The sequence below is a fragment of the Nerophis ophidion genome, linkage group LG11, assembly GCF_033978795.1.
Source record: "Nerophis ophidion isolate RoL-2023_Sa linkage group LG11, RoL_Noph_v1.0, whole genome shotgun sequence".
Taxonomy (NCBI): Eukaryota; Metazoa; Chordata; class Actinopteri; order Syngnathiformes; family Syngnathidae; genus Nerophis; species Nerophis ophidion.
In genome coordinates this window covers 32,152,732-32,176,977 of record NC_084621.1, presented here as the reverse complement: position 1 = coordinate 32,176,977, position 24,246 = coordinate 32,152,732, and the positions used below count along the sequence as shown (strand labels likewise).

The 24,246-nt window shown below is 42.8% G+C and overlaps 2 protein-coding genes across 4 annotated transcripts in view; one reads left to right on the top strand and one right to left on the bottom strand.

Annotated features, from left to right (window-relative positions):
- The first annotated feature begins 4,383 nt into the window (after positions 1-4,383).
- Positions 4,384-19,746, top strand: LOC133561932 (protein Bouncer-like). 3 transcript variants are annotated; one of them, XM_061915639.1, is made up of 4 exons: positions 4,384-4,870; positions 4,941-6,263; positions 19,212-19,379; positions 19,457-19,746. In XM_061915639.1, exons 2-4 carry the CDS (start codon positions 6,209-6,211, stop codon positions 19,678-19,680), a joined length of 447 nt encoding a protein of 148 aa, XP_061771623.1. In that variant the 5' UTR covers positions 4,384-4,870; positions 4,941-6,208; the 3' UTR covers positions 19,681-19,746. The 3 variants fall into 3 exon arrangements, with proteins under 3 accessions (XP_061771623.1, XP_061771625.1, XP_061771624.1); XM_061915641.1 differs by lacking the exons at positions 4,384-4,870; positions 4,941-6,263 and adding an exon at positions 17,487-18,234; XM_061915640.1 differs by lacking the exons at positions 4,384-4,870; positions 4,941-6,263 and adding an exon at positions 18,241-18,640.
- msh5 (mutS homolog 5) overlaps positions 18,029-24,246 on the bottom strand; it is a 19,647-nt gene continuing 13,429 nt past the window's right edge. Inside the window, exons 18-22 of the mRNA XM_061914759.1 lie at positions 24,051-24,200; positions 23,797-23,871; positions 20,492-20,638; positions 20,162-20,373; positions 18,029-20,087 (exon numbers count right to left, since the gene is read on the bottom strand). Of these exons, the coding sequence (XP_061770743.1) occupies positions 19,970-20,087; positions 20,162-20,373; positions 20,492-20,638; positions 23,797-23,871; positions 24,051-24,200 (702 nt within the window). The 3' untranslated portion in view covers positions 18,029-19,969. The remainder of the gene's footprint in view (positions 20,088-20,161; positions 20,374-20,491; positions 20,639-23,796; positions 23,872-24,050; positions 24,201-24,246) is intronic.

Below are 24,246 nucleotides of genomic sequence, written 5' to 3'. Positions count from 1 at the left end.
AATATGGAGGAGGTGAGGTAACATCTATGTAAAGTTTGTGATTTCATTGATATGATCAATCAGATACAAGGGAAAAGGTACTTGCTGACTTGCGTTGGCAATTACAGTGGTTGGCCGGAAGCAACCACAACCTAAAAAGAGGATGCAAAATAAGTAATTAAATGGCTTGTTAATGACCTAATAGCCCGAAATTGTTACCCCAAAAAGATTAGGTCAGATAACCGAACCCATTTTAAAAATGCTCACTTAGCCTTGGTCGAAAAGGCTCTCGGACTAGAACACAGGTTGGGTTCGGTGTACCATCCTGAGTCCCAGAATAAGGTCGAGAGAATGAACAAGAATAAAAAAAATTGGCTAAAATCTGTGCACAGACCAAATTGAAGTGGGTTGACGCTTTACCATTGGCTTTAATGACCATTCGAATGTCCATGAACAAAACTGGTTTTCACCCATTGAATTGCACACAGATCAGCCCTTCCCAGGTCCAGCCGCCCCCCCTGGAAGGAGGAATCAGCGTAAAACCAAAATGGTACATTAAGAAATTCAGAATTATGTGCCAGTTCCTCTGTGCAGATTCGAGGATGACAGCCAGCCACTCCAGATTCCCTTCTGCCCGCTGAGAGTGAGTCAAGATCAAGGTCATCAGGCACAAGTGGACAGAGTTCAGGTGGACCGGTCTCTACAAGGTCGTGGAACGGACGTCTCACGCCCTTCGACTGGAAGATGCCACTGCCAACATCGCCACATCACCTGCCCCATTCGACCCCCTAGCAGAACTTACACACATAGTCTCACAGCCCAGAAGACGCCGCCGAGAGAGATCTCTCCCCGTTGAGCTGCCATCTACCGCCGTGTAGATCCACCAGACCTGCTCAACTGCTGTATCATATAGCCAAAGCTATCATATATCCTTATTTGAGACCAACCTATGTACTCAATGTTCAGCATAACTATTGGGGTTGTTACAATAAGTGAAAAGTTTGATGTTTATCCCCGTTTCGTTACCTAAATTACTCTGATTTTGATAGACGAAAGGCAGGATGTTAAACCCAGCAGTATTCCCTGACAGACTGGTACATGGGCTTGTTCTAATGTCCTTGTGCCTCAGTCCTTCCTTCCTGACGACAGTGACTGACAAGTGTCTTAGAATATATGGTGGACTTGAAATAGACTGGATCAAGGGGGACAACAAGACTTACCTTTTTGACCTGTGCAGTGTGATTGATTGCGAGGGACATAGTAGCTATTACCGTGGTAGTAACGTCTATCTTTGATACGACGCAACCCTGAGCTATTGGTGTCGGAAGCAGAATACATACTCTAGGGTGTGGTGCCCCTGGTGGAAGCAGGTAATCCACTACACAGGACAGTGGAATCCCACTGGCCCCTATTCTTATATGAAAAATATTCGGGAATGGATGGCCTTCTAGAGGAATTTTGATCGTTCCCAAAAGCCCATCGCCCTCACAATTGACTGGGTGTCATGCCCAATTGGCCCAGTCTCTTTGATGTTGTGCTGAGGGTTGACCAGACTGGTATAAACTCTAAAGGGATCATCAAAATGAATGTCCTTGAGAGGGCGTTAACTATCTCTGCCCCCTCTGTAGCGCCTAAGGTGCCACTCCACCTCGATGACGTTTCAAAGGCGTCTTACATCTGTGTATACTAATGACATCACTGAAGACCTGGTAGCTTTAACCCTAGGAGCGGGGGCAGGCAACCTGTGGCTCAGGTGGATGACTAGCACGGCAAAAAGCCAAAACATGGGTGATTGTGTTGCTTGTTCCGCTGGACGTCCCTTTCCCCACACTTACCCCCCCACCTTTTAAGTTGACTGACACAAACGGCTCAAACTGTCTTATCTCCATGTTTTCTGAACCCACGCCGGCAGGGTGTGATTTGTTGGCTGGTGTGTACCCTCCTGTTGACATTTCCACACGACTTCTTCCCCTTTTAGCCCACAATATGAATTACACGTGTTTTCAATTCACAGGACCCTCTTTGTCCCCCAACAAATTGGGTGACATTGACCCTTCCTGGTGCACCACACTGATAGATGGCTCCAAAATAGGCCCTTGGGCACAGACTGACTTATTCTGGTCTTGTGGGGAACACAGATTGTACATTATAATCCCCACGTCAGCCGTTGGGCTTTGTGCTATGGTTAGACTAGTGACCCCACTCACCCTAGTGGGTACCAAATTAACACCCCTTGGAATTCCTTTTTCAGCGGCCTCTTTAACTTCCCGCCGACGACGCCATGTTCTATCTAGGAGGAGTGTAATGGGCTCCTTTGATTTGATGAGAAACCCTGATGGTGTTTACTTTGATGCGATAGGGCAACCAAGGGGGATCCCCTCACAACATAAATTGTGGTGTGAATCCTGTGCAGGTTTCGAGAACCTACCTATCATTGGTGCTATTTCCCTGTGACTGCTACTAAAAATGTAGAACACATTAACTATGTTTTTTATAATATGTTAAGACTGACCAACCTGACTTGTGGCGCTGTTGAGGGACTTGCTGAACAACTTGCCCCGACCTCCCTCATGGCCGTCCAGAATCGCATAGCCCTTGACCGCATCCTAGCCAAGGAAGAAGGTGTGTGTGCAATGTTTGGTGACCAATGCTGTACCTTCATTCCAAACAATATCGCCCCGGATGGCTCGGTCCAGAGGGCCTTAGAGGGCCTCCTAGCCCTGTCTCAAGAACTTACTGAAGTTTCCGGTGTCTCTGACCCCTTCAAAGATTGGCTCCAAGGCACCTTTGGCAAGTGGACTGACCTAATTAAGTCTGTCCTGGTCACCATTAGAGTCTTCTTGGCCATCATAGCCTCATGCCGTTGCTTTATCGCCCCTTGTGCTAGGTCTCTTTGCACCCGCATCATTGTTAGAGCCGTAGAAGGTCAACCCCACCCTGTTTCTGGGTTTGCTACGTCTCTGAGGGGGGTCAAGCAAAGTGGTGACTGTCGAGAATTGCTAGTTTACCTCGCTGACCATGACGACATTGACGTGGACTCACTCCATCCATCTCCCATGTAAATGTGCTGTTATTTTATTGCTAGCTTGCTAAAAGTTTAAGGTGGGGCGTGCTTTAGAAGTTTTGTATTTGTGTTAGAGATCTTTTGTTGAAGATCTGAAGGGGGGATTGACGGAGATAGATATCTACATATATCCATATTTTAGAGTTATTTCTTTATATTCATAGTCATATTTGAAAACAGCTAGTGTTCTTCCATTTGTTCTCTTTCTGTTTGCCTGCAAGTAAACAGTGTGTTAGCCTTGAAGCTTTGGAATGTAGGAAGTTGGAGTACTCCCTAGATATCTTATCTTTTCTTGAACAAATGACCTGTATTTCCCATCTGGGGAGGGTGGGAGCGGGTTGCGTATTCAAGAAGTAGTGTCTTCTTGTTAGAGAGTTAGATCAATTTGGGCAATGCGATTGAAAGTTTGTATCTAGATCCGTCTCCCAAAGCTTTGGTAATAAAATATCAAGATAAGCTACTAATTGTCTGGGATTAATTGAAAATCAGCTTATGTCATCTAAAGAATTTGGGAGAGACCGGCAGTTTAAATTCCCAGCAGAGGTCCAATGCAACACCATCTATGTTAAGGTTGCAAAACCTTCACTGAACAGCAACACCACTTGTCTCCTACATACAACACTGTCCTTACAAGCATTCCTAAAAGACTCTGCAATTTAGCCTACAACAAATAACAGGAGTTAGAAACAGACGGTGACCAAAATGCCATTTGTGCCATTTGTTTACAACTGAATGGAACACTTATGCGGGGGATTCTGACTATTTTAGACTGGTAGTAGTCGATCCACAGCGATCGTTCTGCCACACAATTCGTCAATGCTGACGAGGGGAAATTACACTTCAACGACTGTCGTTGGCTTCGACAGTTAGGATTGCTCGTGGTTTTTCTCCCATCCTTGCCCAGGCACACTCTCCTGGTTTTTTTGGAGTTTTGGCACTAGCTGTTGGACTAGATCTGACCAATCTAAGTCTATGAGCACAAACCGATGAAGCCTACTCAGATGAGCGGCGAACCGTCTTCCAAGACAAACCAAACAGTCCAGTTGCGATCGATTGAACGCCCTGAGATGACAATGACCTGGATGAATGACAACCTTCATTAGTATATTAAATAAATAAAATACTGCTTTATAAGTATCTCTACAATGCCTCCATGGTTTGAGTTAACGTTTCCGGGACTAATGCAGGTCTTAAGTGCATAACAGCAGATACCAATTGGTTTTGCAGTATAGGGCCCCTATAAGTCTGTTGATTTATTTATCACTGTGATTATATTCTTTCGGTAACAAAGTAAAATCTTATTTTCTCGGTCATTTATGTTTATTTTGTTACTGTAGTAGGCTTTAAAATCAAGTCGAGGACTCAACGTCAAACTCAAACGTGTTGTGTACTAGGCAAAGTGAAGGAGGTGACACCAAAGCAGAACCGCGTTTTCGAAGGTTTATTTAAACCTTTGATGAATGTGTGGAATGTGTATGCTAGCACTACTGAGTGAATGTAGACGATGTGTGGAATCAACAATGTGGAATTTACCAGAGAGTGTTGTCGATGTGTGTTGGATGTCTCTTTTGTCGAATCCAAAGGAGAAAGCGGAGGGGTAGTCAGCAGGGAGGCAAGCAGTTGGGAGCTGGAGAGAGACAACGATGTCCACGTCCAAACAGTGGTCAAGGATCGGCAAAGGCAAGCAACAATCCGGGAGGTGGTTCAGGGGTAAGACACGATCACGGAAGACACTGTGAAAGACACAAAAGACATCAAGACATGAATGAGAGAGTACAAGGAAGGCAGCAAGGAACGAGGGATAGGTGCCAGACGTGATGCTTACTGGTGAGATTGGCAACGTTCTGGCGAAGATCTCCTCGCTTCGCTGTCTCTTTATGCCGCTCCCTCTCGTCAGGTCCAGGTGCGCTGATGGGTGATTTCCTGCAACCATGTCGCTGCGTGGGCCTGCTGCGCCCAGCGCGAGCGAGGACGTGTCCAGGCAAACAGCCGGAGGAGGAATTGTGACACTCAGAATCATGAGAGACACGGGTTTGAATCCGCGTCGTGACAAAACGCAGATCATAAGTAATAAATAATTGGCCAGTCGACTAATCAAAAAAACAATCGCTGACTAGTCGACTATTAAAATAATTGTTTGTTGCAGCCCTATAATAATGACAATAACAACCCCAAAAAAATCTAATCGAATTTAAGAGTATAAATTTTGACAAACAAAAAAGTTAACACAACCAATTAACATCTGCTCTCTGCAGTTGAGTTTATACATACTCCCTGGTTCCTATATGAGAAAATACGTATTGATTCTTTCACTTTTACCCCCGCAAGATTGAAAACAAATTAGTAATTGGCCAAAAATATTATTGGTAAAATAACCCATAACCTACTTTTTCCCCCCAATTCATTTTCTTGTATGAACTCCTACAAAATGTTGGTCGACACTGCGATCACAAGCTACAATTCCTCTCACTGAGAAGCCGCCAAACGTTTACCAGCGTTTCCAGGGAGAACATTTGGTGTGGCATACGCTTCACATAAAGTTTAAAGGCACTAGCTAAAAAATCGAGTTGTGAAAAAAAAACGACTTGACAATTTCACTGCCTTTGTGCACACAGTAACAGTGATTCCCCCCACACACACACTCTCAACATGTGCGTGTGTGTGTGGGGGGTGGTTACATAATCCAAGCAATGCAGTTTTCATGCGGCATTGTCCATATGACTAAATCCAATCCCCACCTCCGAGTATGTGTGTGTGTGTGTGTGTGTGTTGCCGGACAGTAGGATGTAAGCCTCTAAGCTGAGCGCTGACTCAGGACACATGCAAGAAGGAGACACAAACTGTGCACTATGAGTGATGAAAATGTTCATTTCAACTGACCACCTGTGGTGGGACAATTATCAGCCTCTTCTTCACTAAGAGCTTGAAAAAATGTGCCATTCCAACTGTCACCTGTTGAAACAGCCAAATGACACTTCTGGTATTAAAGTGAACACGTAACAATGTTGTCGTGACAAGTTGTTGCTCATTTTCAGGTATACAGCCCCTAATTAGTGCTGATCCCAAAGCGGAGGCATAACACTGACTAATCCAATTTGAATCTCGTCTCTGCTCTCCTTTGCAGCCTTCATAGTGCCAGCAAGAGGAACACGTATCCCACTAAATATGAAAGGACTTATATTTTGCATTTTTGCTACAACGATGCTCATGTCTGCTCAAGGTAAGGTTTTTCTTTCTTGAGGTATTTTATTGTGAAAGCAACACAGCATCCTCCAAAATATGTTAGTGAACTGTTCTTTACTGTGTCTATATTGCAAGCCCAGTTACTGGTTTGTGTTTTTATACAGCAAAGAATGCAACTAATGTTTCTATTATTCCAATGTCAATGACCGCCTTTCAAATACATCATCTTGTAACAATCCAATAAATTAATTGCGGCAAAAAAGTACAGTGGTAGTGTAGTATTGTAGTATGGGATAGAGTACAACTAATGAAGTGTCTGTTGAGGGTTCTCAACATGTTTGAACGTTGAAAATACTGAATACTCTTTCATTGTGTCTACTGAGAGGGTCTAAGCTTGCACCAGCTAATGAGATAAAGTGGGATGAAGAGTTCAGTTGAAACTCATCTTACCAGCTCAAGCAGTCACTTTGAAACTATAGGGCTTTAAGGCTTATACAGGTACATCTAAAAGAAAATAAATAGCATGAAAAGGTTCAATAGCATATTATATACAGTATATCAGTCATTTCAGTGTATATTCATAACAGAGTAAAATTTTTGTAGCCTTTATTTCTTGCAATTTAGAAGATCAAGGTTTATAGATTGATACTTCAGTACTTAATAAAATTACAATATTAAATGAGATGTAAAAAAAGGATATTTTAAGCAAAGGTAACATGTTTATTTCTGTGCACTCAACACTTGGTTGGGTTTTCCTTTCGAATGAATTACTCCATCAATGTTGGCGTGGCATGGAGGCAATCTGCTCAGGTTTAAGGGAAGCCAAGGTGGCTTTGATTCATCTGCATTGTTGGGTCTGTCTTTCTTTTTCGTCTTGACAATACCCACCTAGTTTGCTGGGTTCAGGTAAAGCACAGTAACACCATGGCCATTAAACCAGCTTTTGATACCTCTGGCAGTGTGGACATGAGGTGCCCAGACCCTGCTGGGAATGATTCCAGCATTGCCATAAAGCTTGGCAGCAGAAAAAGGCATAATATGCTCACAAATGTCCTAGTAGTTGTGGACACTAGAAATTGCAGTGGACCAACACCTGCAGCCCAAATCCTCATTGACCCTGGAAACTTTACACTGGACTGTGCATCTTCACTCTTTCTCCAAACTTTGGAACCTTGATTTCCAAATGACCTGATTAATTTCCTTTCATCTGAAAAGAAGACTTTAGACCAGTAGTCTAGTTGAGCAACAGTCCAAGATCACTATTGGTCTAGTGGCCCTTGATGTGCTGATTCCAGATTCACACTTTGGAAAGTTCCTCTAAATTTTTTGAACTGATTTTTCTTGACAAACCTCTCAAGGGCTGTGGGTATCCCTGCTGCTGGTGCACTCTATGCTAAGGTACAGCACTCTTGTCAACAACCAGCTTCTTCAGCTGAGCTTTTGTGGTTTACCACGTAGAAAACTGTCTCCTGGACATCTGTCAAATCAGCAGTCTTTTTGAGTCAATTAGCTGATTAGGATGTGACACTGTAACTTTGTCACACGATTCTCACTCTCTGATAAACTACAATTGAAGTTTTCATTATCTTCACGCCACAATGATAAAATTTGCAAGAAATAAAGGCTTTAAATTAGGGTTGTCAAAATTAATGAATTAACTCATTAGATTAATCACATAAATGTTCGCATTAATCATGCACACGCTAATATTAATCAAGCAATTTATCGTGACCGTACATCTCTCTTTTACTTTAACCACTATACAGTCAGTCAGTGGTCAGATCAATGTACAGTATACGTACTCAGAAGGGTGTGCTTGCTGGCAAATTTCACTCCAAAATACGGCCTGAAAAATCTTAAGATAAAACTTACCAAGTTTTGGCTTAATAAATGACATACATTCAAGTACAATGTAAATAGATGACACTATGACAATAAAATGGTATTTGCGTACAAATATTTGGCTCTTTTCTGGCGCAAATTTTAATTATGCAAACAAGTAATCACCTGCAATTTATCATGATTAATTCATATTCCAAAATGTGATCAAAGTGTATACTGCCTTCTGCCCGATTGTAGCTGAGATAGGCTCCAGCGCCCTCCCGTAACCCTGAAGGAAATACTGTAAGTGAAATATGTCTTCCGCATTTGACCCATCCCCTTGATCACCCCCTGGGAGGTGAGGGGAGCAATGGGCAGCAGCGGTGCCGCGCCCGGGAATCATTTCTGGTAATTTAACCCCCAATTCCAACCCTTGATGCTGAGTGCCAAGCAGGGAGGTAATGGGTCCCATTTTTTATAGTCTTTGGTATGACTCGGCCGGGGTTTGAACTCACAACCTACCGATCTCAGGGCGGACATTCTAACCACTAGACCACTGTGTGTGTCGAAGTTTAAGAAAATGACGTGCCAGTCTTTTTCTCATGGATTTAACACAATCTTTGCAAGCTGGGTAACGTTTGCTGTGGTCTGGAACAGCATGGCGCACAAACAACTATCAGAAATGCAGCTAATAATACATACAATATGTAATGAGAAATGCAAATATAAATTTGATACACAGATGACATAAGTAAAGGAAATTAAATGAGCTCAAATATACCTGCAAACAAGGCATAATGATGCATTATGTACTTACAGCTAACCTAAATAGCTGTTAGCATTGATTAGCTTGCAGTCATGCAATGACCAAATATGCTTGATAAGCACTCCACACAAGTCAATAACATCAACAAAGCTCACATTTGGGCATTCACGCACAGCATCAAACATTTGGTGGACAAAAAAGAGACAAAGAAGGAGTGGCATAAAACACGTCTTTCTGCGGCAGCATCGGTGTAAAAAAAAAAAACGGTGAGTTCAAGTACCACCAAATTTAGTAGGACTAAATGGCGGTCACCAAATACTCTCATCAGTGAAAAATGTTTAGTATAAACAGTGGGATTTCTAACAGTTAGGAAGTTTGTGTCATGTTTTTCCTCCTACAGAAACCCTATTAAAGCAAAAATATATATTATTCTCCCATCTTTTTCCATTTTTATACATTTTTGGAAAAGCTCCAGAGAGCCACGAGGACGGAGCTAAAGAGCCGTATGTGGCTCTAGAGCCGCAAGTTGCTGACCCCCGTGTTAGCAGTACAGTAAATGTTATAACTTCTGGGTTTTACCCCAACCAGTCAGTGCCTTTATTCCCTGTTTTATTACCTTTGAACAATGTCTTTGACAGCTACAAGAAAATTTAAAGTCAAGTTGGGAAAAAAAACTAAAAAGCATTACCGTATTTCCTTAAGTAGTGGCCTCCGTACTAATAGTTCCCATTCCTCAGTTAATACGAATCTAACAATGATGTCTACCTTAACAATTGCTCTTTATAGTCTTCATAGTTTGTCAACATTTTCGTCATTACACATTTAAAAATAGCATTTCAATAAACTGGCATTATTTCATTACTAGCTATGTGAACTAGATCGCACAAAGTCAGTTGGGATAGGCTCCAGTTTACCTGCATGTGGTCCTAGTGAGAATAAGTGGACAAGAAAATGGATGGATGTAGCTGATTTTTAATGTTATCAAAAAAAACTTTTGATGGATTGATTTAAACTTTTACTAGTACAAACCCCGTTTCCATATGAGTTGGGAAATTGTGTTAGATGTAAATATAAACGGAATACAATGATTTGCAAATCACTTTCAACCCATATTCAGTTGAATATGCTACAAAGACAACATATTTGATGTTCAAACTGATAAACATTTTTTTTTTTGCGGTAAGTCGAACACATTTCCAGTGAGGGTTGGACTCCGCCAAGGCTGTCCTTTGTCACCGATTCTGTTCATAACTTTTATGGACAGAATTTCTAGGCGCAGTCAAGGCGTTGAGGGGTTCCGGTTTGGTAACCGCAGGATTAGGTCTCTGCTTTTTGCAGATGATGTGGTCCTGATGGCTTCATCTGACCGGGATCTTCAGCTCTCGCTGGATCGGTTCGCAGCCGAGTGTGAAGCGACCGGAATGAGAATCAGCACCTCCAAGTCCGAGTCCATGGCTCTCGCCCGGAAAAGGGTGGAATGCCATCTCCGGGTTGGGGAGGAGACCCTACCCCAAGTGGAGGAGTTCAAGTACCTAGGAGTCTTGTTCACGAGTGAGGGAAGAGTGGATCGTGAGATCAACAGGCGGATCGGTGCGGCGTCTTCAGTAATGCGGACGTTGTACCGATTCGTTGTGGTAAAGAAGGAGCTGAGCCGGAAGGCAAAGCTCTCAATTTACCGGTCGATCTACGTTCCCATCCTCACCTATGGTCATGAGCTTTGGGTCATGACCGAAAGGATAAGATCACGGGTACAAGCGGCCGAAATTAGTTTCCTCCGCCGTGTGGCGGGGCTCTCCCTTAGAGATAGGGTGAGAAGCTCTGCCATCCGGGAGGAACTCAAAGTAAAGCCGCTGCTCCTCCACATCGAGAGGAGCCAGATGAGGTGGTTCGGGCATCTGGTCAGGATGCTACCCGAACGCCTCCCTAGGGAGGTGTTTAGGGCACGTCCAACCGGTAGGAGGCCACGGGGAAGACCCAGGACACGTTGGGAAGACTATGTCTCCTGGCTGGCCTGGGAACGCCTCGGGATCCCCCGGGAAGAGCTACACGAAGTGGCTGGGGAGAGGGAAGTCTGGGTTTCCCTGCTTAGGCTGTTGCCCCCGCGACCCGACCTCGAATAAGCGGAAGATGATGGATGGAAATAATTATTAACTTTAAAATTCAATGTCAGCAATACGTGACAAAGAAGTTGGGAAAGGTGGTAATAAATACTGATAAAGTTGAGAAATGCTCATCAAACACTTATATGGAACATCCCACAGGTGTACAGGCCAATTGGGAACAGGTGGGTGCCATGATTGGGTATAAAAGCAGCTGCTATGAAATGCTAAGTAATTCACAAACAAGGATGGAGTGAGGGACAGCACTTTGTAAGCAAATTGTCGAACAGTTTTAGAACAACATTTTTCAACGAGCTATTGCAAGGAATTTAGGGATTTTACCATCTACAGTCTGTAAAATCATCAAAAAGTTCAGATAATCTGGAGAAATTACTGCACGTAAGCGATGACATTACAGACTTTTGATCCCTCAGGCGGTACTGCATCAAAAAACCGGCATCAGTGTGTAAAGGATATCACCGCATGGGCTCAGGAACACTTCATAAAACCACTGTCAGTAACTACAGTTGGTCACCACATCTGTACTATACAACAGATGTGGCTATACAAGGCCAAACCCATTTATTAACAATATCCTGACACGTCGCCGGCTTGGCTAGGGCCAAGCTCACCTAAGATGGACTGATGCAAAGGGGAAAGGTGTTCTGTGGTCTGACGAGTCCACATTTCAAATTATATTTGGAAACAGAGGATGTGGTGTCCTCCAGAAAAAAGAGGAAATAACCATTCGGATTTTTATAGGCGCGAAGTTCAAAAGCCAGCATCTGGGATGGTATGGAGGTGTATTAGTGCCCAAGGCATGGGTAACATACGCATCTGTGAAGGCACCATTAATGCTGAAAGGTCCATACAGGTTTTGGAGCAACATATGTTGTCATCCAAGCAACGTTATCATGGACTCCCCTGCTTATTTCAGCAAGACAAGTGTTACAACAGCGTGGCTTTGTAAAAAAAAGAGTGCGGGTACTTTCCTGGCCCGCCTGCAGTCCAGACCTATCTCCCATTGAAAATGTGTGGCGTATTATGAAGCGTAAACTACGACAGCGGACTGAAGTTTTACATAAAACAAGAATGGGAAAGAATTCCACTTTCAAAGCTTCAACAATTAGTTTCCTCAGTTCCCAAATGCTTTTTGAGTGTTGATAAAAGAAAAGGTGAACATGTCCTTTCCCAACTACTTTGGCACGTGTTGCAACCATGAAATTGTAAGTTAATTATAATTTGCAAAAAAAAAAAAAAGTATTTGAGTTTGAACATCAAATATCGTGTCTTTGTAGTGCATTCAATTGAATATGGGTTGAAAAGGATTTGCAAATCATTGTATTTCGTTTAGGGCTTCACGGTGGCAGAGGGGTTAGTGCGTCTGCCTCACAATATGAAGGTCCTGAGTAGTCAGGGTTCAATCCCGGGCTTGGGATGTTTCTGTGCGGAGTTTGCATGTCCTCCCGATGAATGCGTGGGTTCCCTCCGGGTACTCCGGCTTCCTCCCACTTCCAAAGCCATGCACCTGGGGATAGGTTGATTGGCAACACTAAATTGGCCCTAGTGTGTGAATGTGAGTGTGAATGTTGTCTGTCTATCTGTGTTGGCCCTGCGATGAGATGGTGACTTGTCCAGGGTGTAACCCGCCTCCTGCCCGATTGTAGCTGAGATAGGCACCAGCGCCCCCCGCGACCCCAAAGGGAATAAGCGGTAGAAAATGGATGGATGGATGTATTTCGTTTATATTTACATCTAACACAATTTCCCAACTCATATGGAAACGGGGTTTGTAGATTGCACAGTACAGTACACATTCCGTAGAATTGACCATTAAATGGTAACACCCGAAAAAGTTTTTCAACTTGTTTAAGTCGGGGTCCACGTTAATCATTTCATGGCCTTTCCTCTAATAAATGACTGCTCTGTTCTGCAGTTGATAAATAAATGTACCAGAGGAATGCTCAACTTAACAATTGTACGGGAAAACCTCAATTGTTGCTAACTGCTTTTTTAACGCCTCTCCCTCTCTCACACACACACACAGACACACACGTACGCACACACACACGCACACACAGAATGACAAAACATGACTAAATATGAGGGAAGTATCCTGTTTGAATTATTTGGAACAAATGCATGACAGCACATCATTCATAGTGCACATTCTTTGAGGGTTAAGGCCGTTATACGTGATGCCAACTCTTTTCTCTTTTGTCCCCGCCATCTGTCTGGTTATTAAAACAGGATGCAGCCCAAAGACCCATAAGTCATCACTGAACAACACAAACACTTTACAGACTGCTAGAGATTAAACAAAATATCTGTGAGATGCTAAAGTGTTCAACGAAATGAGGCTTGTCACCTTGGCTTGATGACATAACTAGAAATTGTATTTATATACTGTATTAATTAGCATTGTAGCCTATTAGACTGGTTGAGTCAATACAATGTATACCATACGTTCTACTATCTTAGTTAACACAGTATCTTATAAAAGTGAGAACATCGCTCACATTTCAGCAACCATTTTATTCTATATTTCCAAAGGACAATACTATAAAAACAAAACATGGATATCATTTAAAGCGGTCAGTGTTCAGCTTGCGTGCAGTGAAAATGTCCAAATAGTGTGGTTGGTTGGTGAGAATATTTAATGTGAGCACCATTATCCAGCACTGTCTTAAATAGGAACTGCACTTTTTTTTTTTAAATGTTGCCTATTGTTCACAATCATTATAAAAGACATGATGACGGATGTAAATTTTTATGCGTTCTAATTTGTAAACAAACGTCAGCTTACAGCGGAGCCAATGGGAGGTTCTCTATTCCACCCAGCAAGACCAATAAATAATCATCCAAAAAGCGCCAACCATACTCCAATTACATTTCATGACTTGAATACAAACCAAATATTGGTGATATTGTTATTATAAGCGCTAACGCAGACAAATTATTTATAGCGGGGCAGTGATCAACGAGCTTGTGTGCCAATGTTGACGTGATCGACGGATCAGCTGCTTCCTTGCTTGTCAAATGTATTGTAGATCATAAATCATGCCTGTCACCTGGATAGAAGAAGGATGAGTATATATTCCGACAAGTTAGTGTTACGAAATAGGAGAGTGGATCCCAAGGATGCAGAGACGTATTTTGGTTATAGTATAGTTCTTCCTTTATTTTGGTGGAAGTGGGACATAGACAAAACAAAAGGCGATGGTGGAAATACAAAAACACACCATGAAGAATAACTATATCAAACAACCAAAAATAAGAACAGAAAGCGCTAGACAAAGCTAGGAACAATACAGGCTGGGAAAAATACCAAACAGGAGTACAATGTACAAAAATAAGGACGCTAGACGAAGCTAGGATAATTTACTTCAAAAACGAAGTAAAACAAAGAAACAAAATGCTAACTAAAGGCGCTAGACAAGGCTAGGATATAAATAGGCAAACCTGAGAGGCGCACAAGACAGACTAGAAAGACTGCAAGTGAGAAGGAGGCCAAGACACATGCGAGTGAAACTTGCAGTGGATACAAAGTTCCGGCACTGACAGGCCGTCAGCACCCAGACTAAATAGGCCACCTTAATCAACTTCAGGTGTGCAAGATTGCCCAGCGTCAGCTGCACTTCAGACTGTGGGCGAGAGCGAGAGTCAACATGACGTGCAAACCAACACAGAAAAACACGGAAAATTCAGTTCACCACAGTTTGACAGCCAATTTAAACCCGAAATGGCGAGAACAACACGAAAAGACGCTTGGTGTTTGTGAGGTTTATTAGTCATTCTTCATCTAAATATCTAATTGGGAATATATGAACATCCTAGCAGTCTGCATCCTAATGACAGCAGACCTTGTACAGTAAGGGATGTTTTATTATGCTTCTGGCTCTCATTCAGTCTGCAGTGAGTTTTAATCAGGCATGTAGTTATTAATGCTTATATTTTTTAATCCGAGATAAAACATATATGGAGGACCATATATAATGGCGTAGTGGGCCATATTAGAATAATGTCCATTTTAAAACGAAATCGGCACAATTTACTGTAATTTATTGATTGATTGAAACTTTTATTAGTAGATTGCACAGTACAGTACGTATTCCGTAAAATGTATCACTATCAATCAATCAATCAATCAATGTTTATTTACATAGCCCCAGTGGGACGTCGGTAACAGTGACTATGAGAAACTTTGGAGAAGACCGCATATGTGGGCAACACCCCTCCCCCCAGTGACTATGAGAAACCTTGGAGAGGACCGCATATGTGGGCAACAAACCCCCCCACCCCCGCCTAGGGGAGACCGAAAGCAATGGATGTCAAGGGGGTCCAACATGTTATTGTGAAAGTCCAGTCCATAGTGGATCCAACATAACTATGAGAGTCCAGTCCATAGTCCATCCAATATAGTAGTGAAGTGAATTATATTTATATAGCGCTTTTCTCTAGTGACTCAAAGCGCTTTACATAGTGAAACCCAATATCTAAGTTACATTTAAACCAGTGTGGGTGGCACTGGGAGCATGTGGTTAAAGTGTCTTGCCCAAGGACACAACGGCAGTGACTAGGATGGCGGAAGCGGGAATCGAACCTGCAACCCTCAAGTTTTTGGCATGGCCACTCTACCAACCGAGCTATACCGCCCCGAGAGCAAGAGTCCCATCCATTGTGGAGCCAGCAGGAAACTATCCCAAGTGGAGGCGGATCAGCAGCGCAGAGATGTCCCCAACCGATACACAGGCGAGCGGTCCATCCTGGGTCCCGACTCTGGACAGCCAGTACTTCATCCATGGCCACCTGACCTGTGTCCCCCCCGCCTCCCCTTCATAAGGGAGAGAAATGGTAACACCCGAATATGTTTTTTTAACTTGTTTAAGTCGGGCTCAACGTTAATCAATTCTTGGTAAAACATAGTTGCCTGATCGGGAATCGAAACCGGGCCGCCGCGGTGAGAGCAGCAAATCCAAACCAGTAGACCACCAGGGACTGTGGTCACCAGCAATTCACCGTAAAAAATACAGTCATGATGTATAGGACATTACACCATGTTGATGTTGAATCTGTTGATTTTACAGTTAACAGTTTTGCTTAGGGGAAATTAATATGGCAAAAACTGTCAATATTGTTAAGCTGTTTACAAAAAAATCAACAGAATTGACGGTCAAATACTGGCAGCTGTGGTTGCAAGGAATTTACCGTAAAACCATCCATCCATCCATTTCCTACCGCTTGTCCCTTTTGGGGTTGCGGGGGAGCAGGAGCCTATCTCAGCTGCATTTGGGCGGAAAGTGGTGTACACCCTGGACAAGTTGCCACCTCATCATAGGGCTAACACAGATAGACAGACAACATTCACACTCACATTCACACACTAGGGCCAATTTAGTGTTGCCAATCAGCCTACTCCAAAGCGCATGTCCTTGGAGGTTGGAGGAAGTCAGAGTGCCCAGCGAGAACCCACGCAGTCACGGGGAGATCATGTAAACTCAGCAGAGAAAGACCCCTAGCCTGGGTAACGAACCCAGGACCTTCTCAATGTGAGGCACGAGTTAACCACTACCACACCGCGCTGCCCTGTCACCAATTCTGCAAAATTCCTGTGTTTCCGAGACATGAGGATTTTAACTTGAAAGTATTTGTACAAACCTTCACTTAACAAATCGCAACATGGTCCCTCAAGTGAGCTCCTAAAAACGAGCTCTTATCTGTTAAATAGCTGCTTGCAACCACTTCCAAAAACAGCGTGGTTCATTTCGATGCAGATTACAAAGAAGCGCATAGACATAGCCCCTCAATGTCTGAAACAGTGATGTGCTGTCAGGGTAGGCAAGTGAGGCTTTGCCTCACCTTGCCACCGGGGGGGTCGGGGGTATAATAAGTTTTGACATTTCTCTTTAAGGTCTATGCTTTCTAGGTGATTTTTGTGTGGTTCCTGTATATTTTGATAATTTTCATGGTCAAGATCGCGGAAATTCCGTGTTTCCTGATCAAAATAACATTGAACGTGTGCGTGCGAGGGGGCAAGTGCTTGTTTCCACAGGGAAAAGGCAGGCCATGAGGCAGCAACAGTGGCGTGCTGTCAGGGGAGGCAAGTGAGGCAGTGGGTTACCTGCCACCAGGTGGCTCAACCATGAGATGTTCCAAAACGAAGTAATAAAATAAAATATGTTTTAATATTTATCTTTTGGTTTATGCTTTCTATGTGATTTTGGTGTGGTTTCTGTATATTTTAAAATGTTCATGGTCAAAACCGTGGAAATACCACGTTTCCTGATCAAAAGAATGCAGCAGATGAGAAGTGAGGCAGACACAGGCGATGCCTCCATGGCTACACACAGTGTGTTTTGGTCGTGTGCGTGCGAGGGGGCGCATGCTTGTTGCCACGTGGAAAAGGCAGGTCTTGAGGCAGCAAGTACCTCTGCCTCAAGGTAGGGGGCGATATATTGTCAACTTGCAATTCAATGCCTCAGCAGTACTCTGACTCGCCACTCTGGGAGAAGTGGGGGCTCTCAAACTAGCAGACACAGGTCTCTGCAGCAAGCCAGCATTTTTTTGTTTTCTTTTTTTTTAACTGTATTTATAACAAACATGGCATTTTTATTAGAGTAAGCCAGCGATAATTTTTTGGGAATTAAATTGAATTAAATGAATGTTTCTACCAATATGGAGGATTATATACTGTATCCAAGATAAAATACTTCTCTAAACTGGACTTTAAGATCATGTAAACCAAGCAGAGAAAGACCTCTAGCCTGGGTAACGAACCCAGGACCTTCTCAATGGGAGGCACGAGTTAACCACTACCTCACCACGCTGGGTGGAGAGGCGGAGCCGACGGGCCGACAGCGGGATAGGACAAATCATGGTCCTACCCAAGATGGCGGCCAGGAGGCGGAGTATGCAGCGGAACACAGAGGCGGGGCGCGCCTGGAATGCCGCTGCAGCAATCAGAGCCAGTTGCGTAATTCCCACACCTGCTCTCAATTTGTGCATCTCCTCCTGCTGTATAAAAGGGGAGAAGGAGGAGCAATCGGGGCAGAAGAAGGAGAAGAACCACCAGACGCACAAGACGAGCGAGCCGAGACGGAAGATGAGCCCCCGAGGAAGACGGAGTCACCAGCGACCGAAAGGCCAGCCGAGTCGAGCAGCAGAGGAGGAAGCGCTGGAACTGTGGAGAGGCGGAGCCGACGGGCCGACAGCGGGATAGGACAAATCATGGTCCTACCCAAGATGGCGGCCAGGAGGCGGAGTATGCGGCGGAACGGAGATGCGGGGCGCGCCTTGAGTGCTGCTGCAGCGATCAGAACCAGGTGCGTAATTCACACACCTGCTCTCAATCTGTGCATCTCTTCCTGCTGTAAAAACGGGGAGAAGGAGGAGCAATCGGGGCAGAAGAAGGAGGAGAACCACCAGACAAACAAGACGAGCGAGCCGAGACGGAAGATGAGCCCCCGAGGAAGACGGAGTCACCGGCGACCGAAAGGCCAGCCAAGTCGAGCAGCAGAGGAGGAAGCGCTGGAAATCGGCGCGACCGACTGGGACCCAGAATGGTTTATTGAAACAATAAACGAGAGTCAAGCCTGCTCAGCGATGTCTTTCATTGATGGTCCATGCAACCCACACGATGGCGAAAGGAAGCCGTTCACAGAATGCGATCATACAAAGTACGTTTTCATGGAGGATAGCTATTGCTGCTGCAGATACGAATACAGAAAGGTAATATACACTCAAAATACTTGATTTATTTTGTTAAAAGCAAATCGGACCAAAAGTATTTAATAACAACTTTATCAAACAGTTTTTGGACCCATTTATCATATCATAATATCACTATGATAACGTTTTTATGAAAGCGAATAACTCCCTTTTTTTTCCTGTAACTCTAATGTGCAATCTGAATCAACAATGACTAGAGCTGCACATACTGTATGAATTTAAGTCAAAAAAAATAAATAAAAAGTATGTATGCCTCACCTGGTGTTTACTTCACCGCACATCACTGGGCAGCAAGTACCTCTGCCTCAAAGTAGGGGGCGATAAAACCGCTATGATATGAAAATGGGTAGCATTAAACAAGCTCTGCTTCTTCCTACTCCTTTACTGACATGCTGTGATGAAACATCTGGAAATATGTGATTCTCTACATTGTAATTGTATTGTATGCATGTTCAAAATAATAATGTTCAAAGTAAACTTAAAACTGAATTGAACCCAATCTGGCCACAATATTATGTCATTGTGAAATTGTGTTTGTGAAAGTAAGTAATTAGTACCTGTATTGGCACAGGTGAAGAAGAAGAGTATTTGGAGCAGGTTATGGATGTAAAAGGACTTGAGGAAGAAGAGGAGCTTCTGCAGTGCTTCCGCTGCGACCTGGGCTTCTGGGATGTCTGCTACACCACCGAAATGAACTGCAGCCGTGGGGAGCGCTGCTTCACAGGCCGTGGGAAGGCGGGTGCGTTGCCTATTGGTCGTTTTAGTGCGTGTTGTAAGAAATCATGTCATGTTTCATAACACTTTCACCCCACTCAGCTGACGTCCTGGATGTAAAGACGTTGGGCTGTGTGAAAGCAGAGGAGTGTAACATGGAGACCACTGTGGAGCTCTTCTCTAACAACACCGTCTTTGTCATGACCAAACATTGCTGTGACACCCCCTTCTGCAACTCGGTGTTGAAACTTCAGGCTGAGACACTTTTATGCATCACTGTGGCGTTCATGATGTCCTGGCGCATTGCAGGGGCCTCCACACACTGACAGAAGCCAACGTTTATTCACTGTGTGCTGCTAATGTAAAAAAAAAAAAAAGGACTACACCCACATGGTGAAGATGACAAATCATCAGTTGCTCAGGCTTTGGCATGGTCTGCTACAAAATAAATCTGGAAGCACAACTTTGCTGAAATTTTTTTACCATTTAACTCTTGAATTGAAGATATTAAAGTATTGTTTTTAGAAGAACGAACCATGAGACCAATATTGGTAACTACGAAAGCGTCAGAATTTGTGTCTCAAATTTGTAAGCTTTGTGGTGACGCAGGACAGTTCAGTTGTACAGCAACTGTCCAGCAGAGGGCAGAACCTCCTCTTTCATAAATCTCTGCACGTCAACGTTGTCATCTTCCAGATCCAGGCTCAAAAATTTCTCCACCACAGTCCTGCACCTGACCCAACATAAACACACACCTGCATGTATAACACACACCCTAGTGTTTTCTCAAAAAAGAGTCGGACAAACCTGTTTGCCTGCTCATCTGATGACACATGGTCCACGCGTTGAATGGGTCTTCCTGTCCTGTAGAGCTCAGAAACCTCCACCCCTCTCCGTACAAGGTTGGCAGGCAGGCCGGCCAGTCTCGCCACGTTGGCAGCATAACTAGACTGACAGATGCCTTCCTTCAGTTGGTACAGAAACACCAAATCCTCCCCGTCCACTGCTGTCTCCAGAGTCTGAAATACAAGCAGTTCTGGATTTTAAACAAGCTCTGCAGCACACTATTTTCAGTCCTCCTGTGCGGAAAATGCTCTGGGCTGGAGGTTTAAATATTGTAGTCAGAGCATATATTACCAGAGGACATAAGAGGCTGGAAGTGGGTAAGATGCCCAGCTGCAGCAAACTGTGAAAGTTAGTAGCCAGCAAGACATGAGGAACATCCGCTGGAGGTTTTCTCAGCCAGTGAGCGATGGATGCGGCCAGCAAGGACAAGCCATCCACCTGTAAGAGGCCCACTGAACTGTTAGTGAAGGAGCAACATCTCAAATTAGGTTCAAAACCACAGAAACGCCTTGACGATGAGCACAAATGGCACAATTTGAAATACAAATCAATAGAGAAAAAGTGTAACTTTTGTTAATGCCGTCATCTTAGCCAAAACATGTCATCCTTGTCCATGACTTTCTTGAGATTTTGAAGGGCTTTTCACACTTTCCACAGTACCTTTTCAACTTTTAGTACAACAGAATGGAAGAACAAAGTCGCAATGGTAATTTTCCAATTCGGTGAATTCTATGGTCTGCTGTGTTAAAAACGATTGTTGCTGTCTAACATGTCATGCCAGACGCTGGAGTGGAGGTCAACAAGACTTACTGAATTACTGTGTGAAAGCACTCAATGCAGAAATGTCTGGCTCTGCTGGGTTTTCTATAAATAAAAGGCACGAGTGAAAAATGTCAGCTCTACTGTTACGGATATTTTGCAGGATCTTTGCGTGAAGGAGGCTACAGTTAACATTTACACAACAGTGATACCTCGGTTTTTGTACGTTGACCTTTGTATGAACGCGCTAGTTTTGGACAATAATTTTCACCATATTTTTATCCCAGTTTTTGTATTTGGTACATTGCGTGTACCAAACTTGTTCCTTTGCTTGCGTATTATTCCATTGTATCATATGCCCAAAAATTAATTTGTTGGTGACTCAGTCTTTTATTTATTACAAATGAAAAATAGTCCACCATGGGGCCAAAAATAGTTGCGAGTGTCAATGCTTAGCTAAATAATGAGAGACACAATAGAATCAATAAAGAAAGAACTTGGAAAAAACTCAAGAAAGAACTTGTAGTAAAGTATGAAGATGACTTCCCTTGGCTTTTCCCTGCCTTCCTCCCTCTCCGCTCTTCGCCATCTTGGCCAACAAGAGTCTTCAGTAAAGGTAAAAGTGATGATTTATCCCTTCCATTCCTCTATTATTTGTATTATTTCATTGCTTTCTGCATTTAAACTCTAATTATTCTCTATAAAAGGTGTTTTATGTTCATATTTGTGTGTGTCTGGATTGAATTAATTGGATTTAAATTAGCTCTTTGGGTAAATGTGTATCTGGTTTTTGTACAAAGTCTGACCTTCATCTGATTTTTTAAAATGAATTATTAACAAAAACTGGGGTATACAAGATATAAGGCTACAGTTGTTTGGACCAGCAAGTATTCAGGCACACATTTTGTCTCCTAGATAGTTAGTGCCGCAATTTTGGCACTTTGGTAATAAAGTGCCTCATTTTTATAATGCCTCTGAGGCAGAGCGCTCACTTTCATACAAAACACAAAACCTGCCTCCTGCTGGTGTTATTGTACACTTCTGAAAAATAATACTAGTGCTGTGAACATGTTAGATACAGTATGGCTATCTTCTTTTATGAAACAATACGTGAAGCTACATTTTCTTCTTGTGTTTTTTTTTTTTTTTTTTATCCAAAAATAATATTTGGGGATTTTTTTTGTCCCATTTATTTATTCCACTACAGAGAGTATCTGAAATGTGTTAGGAGTAAGGCGTTTTTAGGGAAGAAAACCCCATTTTAGAATTAATTTCTTATAATAATATTAAACCACATGAACAATTTATTAATTTCTCACCATAGTTGTTAATCACCATTTAAAATAGATATAAATACATAAATTACACCTTTAGGGTTATCACCTGTTTTTTGTTTGGACCTCTAGTTAGGGTGGGGCATTTATTCACTGTTTCTTTTAGAGCAGAGGAGCTATTGTTTGAAAACATTCAGTGTTATGAAAATTTAATATTTACCACTAACTTGCTACAGGGTGGCAAATTGTGTCAACAATGGATGCCAGTTAGAATGTTCGGTAAACCTCACTCCTCGACACTTTAAGACAGGGGTCGGCAACTCAAAATGATGAAAGAGCCATATTGGACCAAAAATACAGAAAAAAAATCTGTCTGGAGCCGCAAAAAATTAAAAGCCTTCTAAAAGTGATATAATGAAGTCAACACATGATATAAATATCTATATTAGCCTACTATCAAAATGCCCACGTGTCGCTGACACAAATCTTCGTTAACAGGTATGTTGAAATGTAATATTTATTCTGCACATTTTTACAACATTGGAGGATATTATTAAAACACAAGCTTCTCAGAGGGTGAGATAACTCCTCTAAACTACTGGCTTAGAATGGCCAAAGGTATAAATGTGTGTGTCCAACTTAAAATAAACGGTAAGCTGTCTTCTAATGGAATTATAACAAACTTTGCAAAGCAGTTTATAATTGCTGTGGTCTGGAACAACATGGCACACAAACAACTATCAGACATGCAGCCAATATTACATACAGATAATATGTCATGAGAAATGCAGATATAAATTAAATACAGAGGACATAAGTAAATGAAATTTAATTAACTCCAATATACCTACCGGTGAGGCATAATGATGCAATATGTACATACAGCTAGCCTAAATAGCATTTTAGCATCGATTAGCTTGCAGTCATGCACTGACCAAATATGCTTGATAAGCACTCAACACAAGTCAATAACATCAAGGAAGCATAACAAGTTTGGTGGACAAAATGAGACGAAGAATGAGTGGCATAAAATATGTCTTTCTCTGGCATCGTTGAAGAATGTTATACATGTAAACAAACTACGGTGTGTTCAAGGACCGCCAAAATTAGTAGGACAAAACAGCGCTCTCAGAGAATCATGTTTAATATAAACAGTGGGATTTCTAACAATTAGGGAGGTTTGTGTCACAGTGTCTTCCTACAGAAACCCTATTGAAACAAAAATATATTTTTTCCCAATCTTTTTCTATTTTCATACATTTTTTTAAAAAAAGCTCCAGGGAGCCACTATAGTGGCGTTAAAGAGCTGCATGCGGCTCTGGAGCCGTAGGTCGCAGACCCCTGCTGTAGGGCTGTGCTGAGTTGGGAGCCAGGCCTTTTAGCCTATTGGCTAGCGTGCTCGACAGTTGTGTGGTCACAAGCTCGACATTACAACCACAGTGACATCATCACGTCCATATGTAGTACCATTTGATACATGACACATCTTAATTGATAAAAGTTATCTGGGGTTGCTTCATGTTAATAAGTGTCTGTCCAGAGTGTGTGTTTATTTCTCCTTACAGTGTTTGTTCCTTTTCCAAATTCATCAATGAGGACTAATGAGTTGCCCGTGCTACGGTTCAGTGTCTTGGATGTCTACAAAATGGGGGAAAAACATTAAAAAAAAAAAATTGTTAAATTGCGGGTGTGAGAAAACATTTTGACAGTTGGAGAGTGGAAGTGCAGCAGGGTGACAATTACAATGCATTTTAATTTGTTTGATGTTATCTATAATTCCACATTTTGAGACAGACATATCACAACAGTTTATTTACCTGGTTAAGGTCAACCATGAAGGTGCTTAGACCTACAGACACAGACTCTCTGCCCTGCAAGCAGGTATATATTCCATCTACCAGGCCGATCTCCGCCTCCTTTGCAGGCACGTCAGAGCCAATCAGAGCCATGAACACAATCAGACCCACCTTGCAAGCACATTGGAAAAGAAAGGGGTTATGGGGGAAAACATAC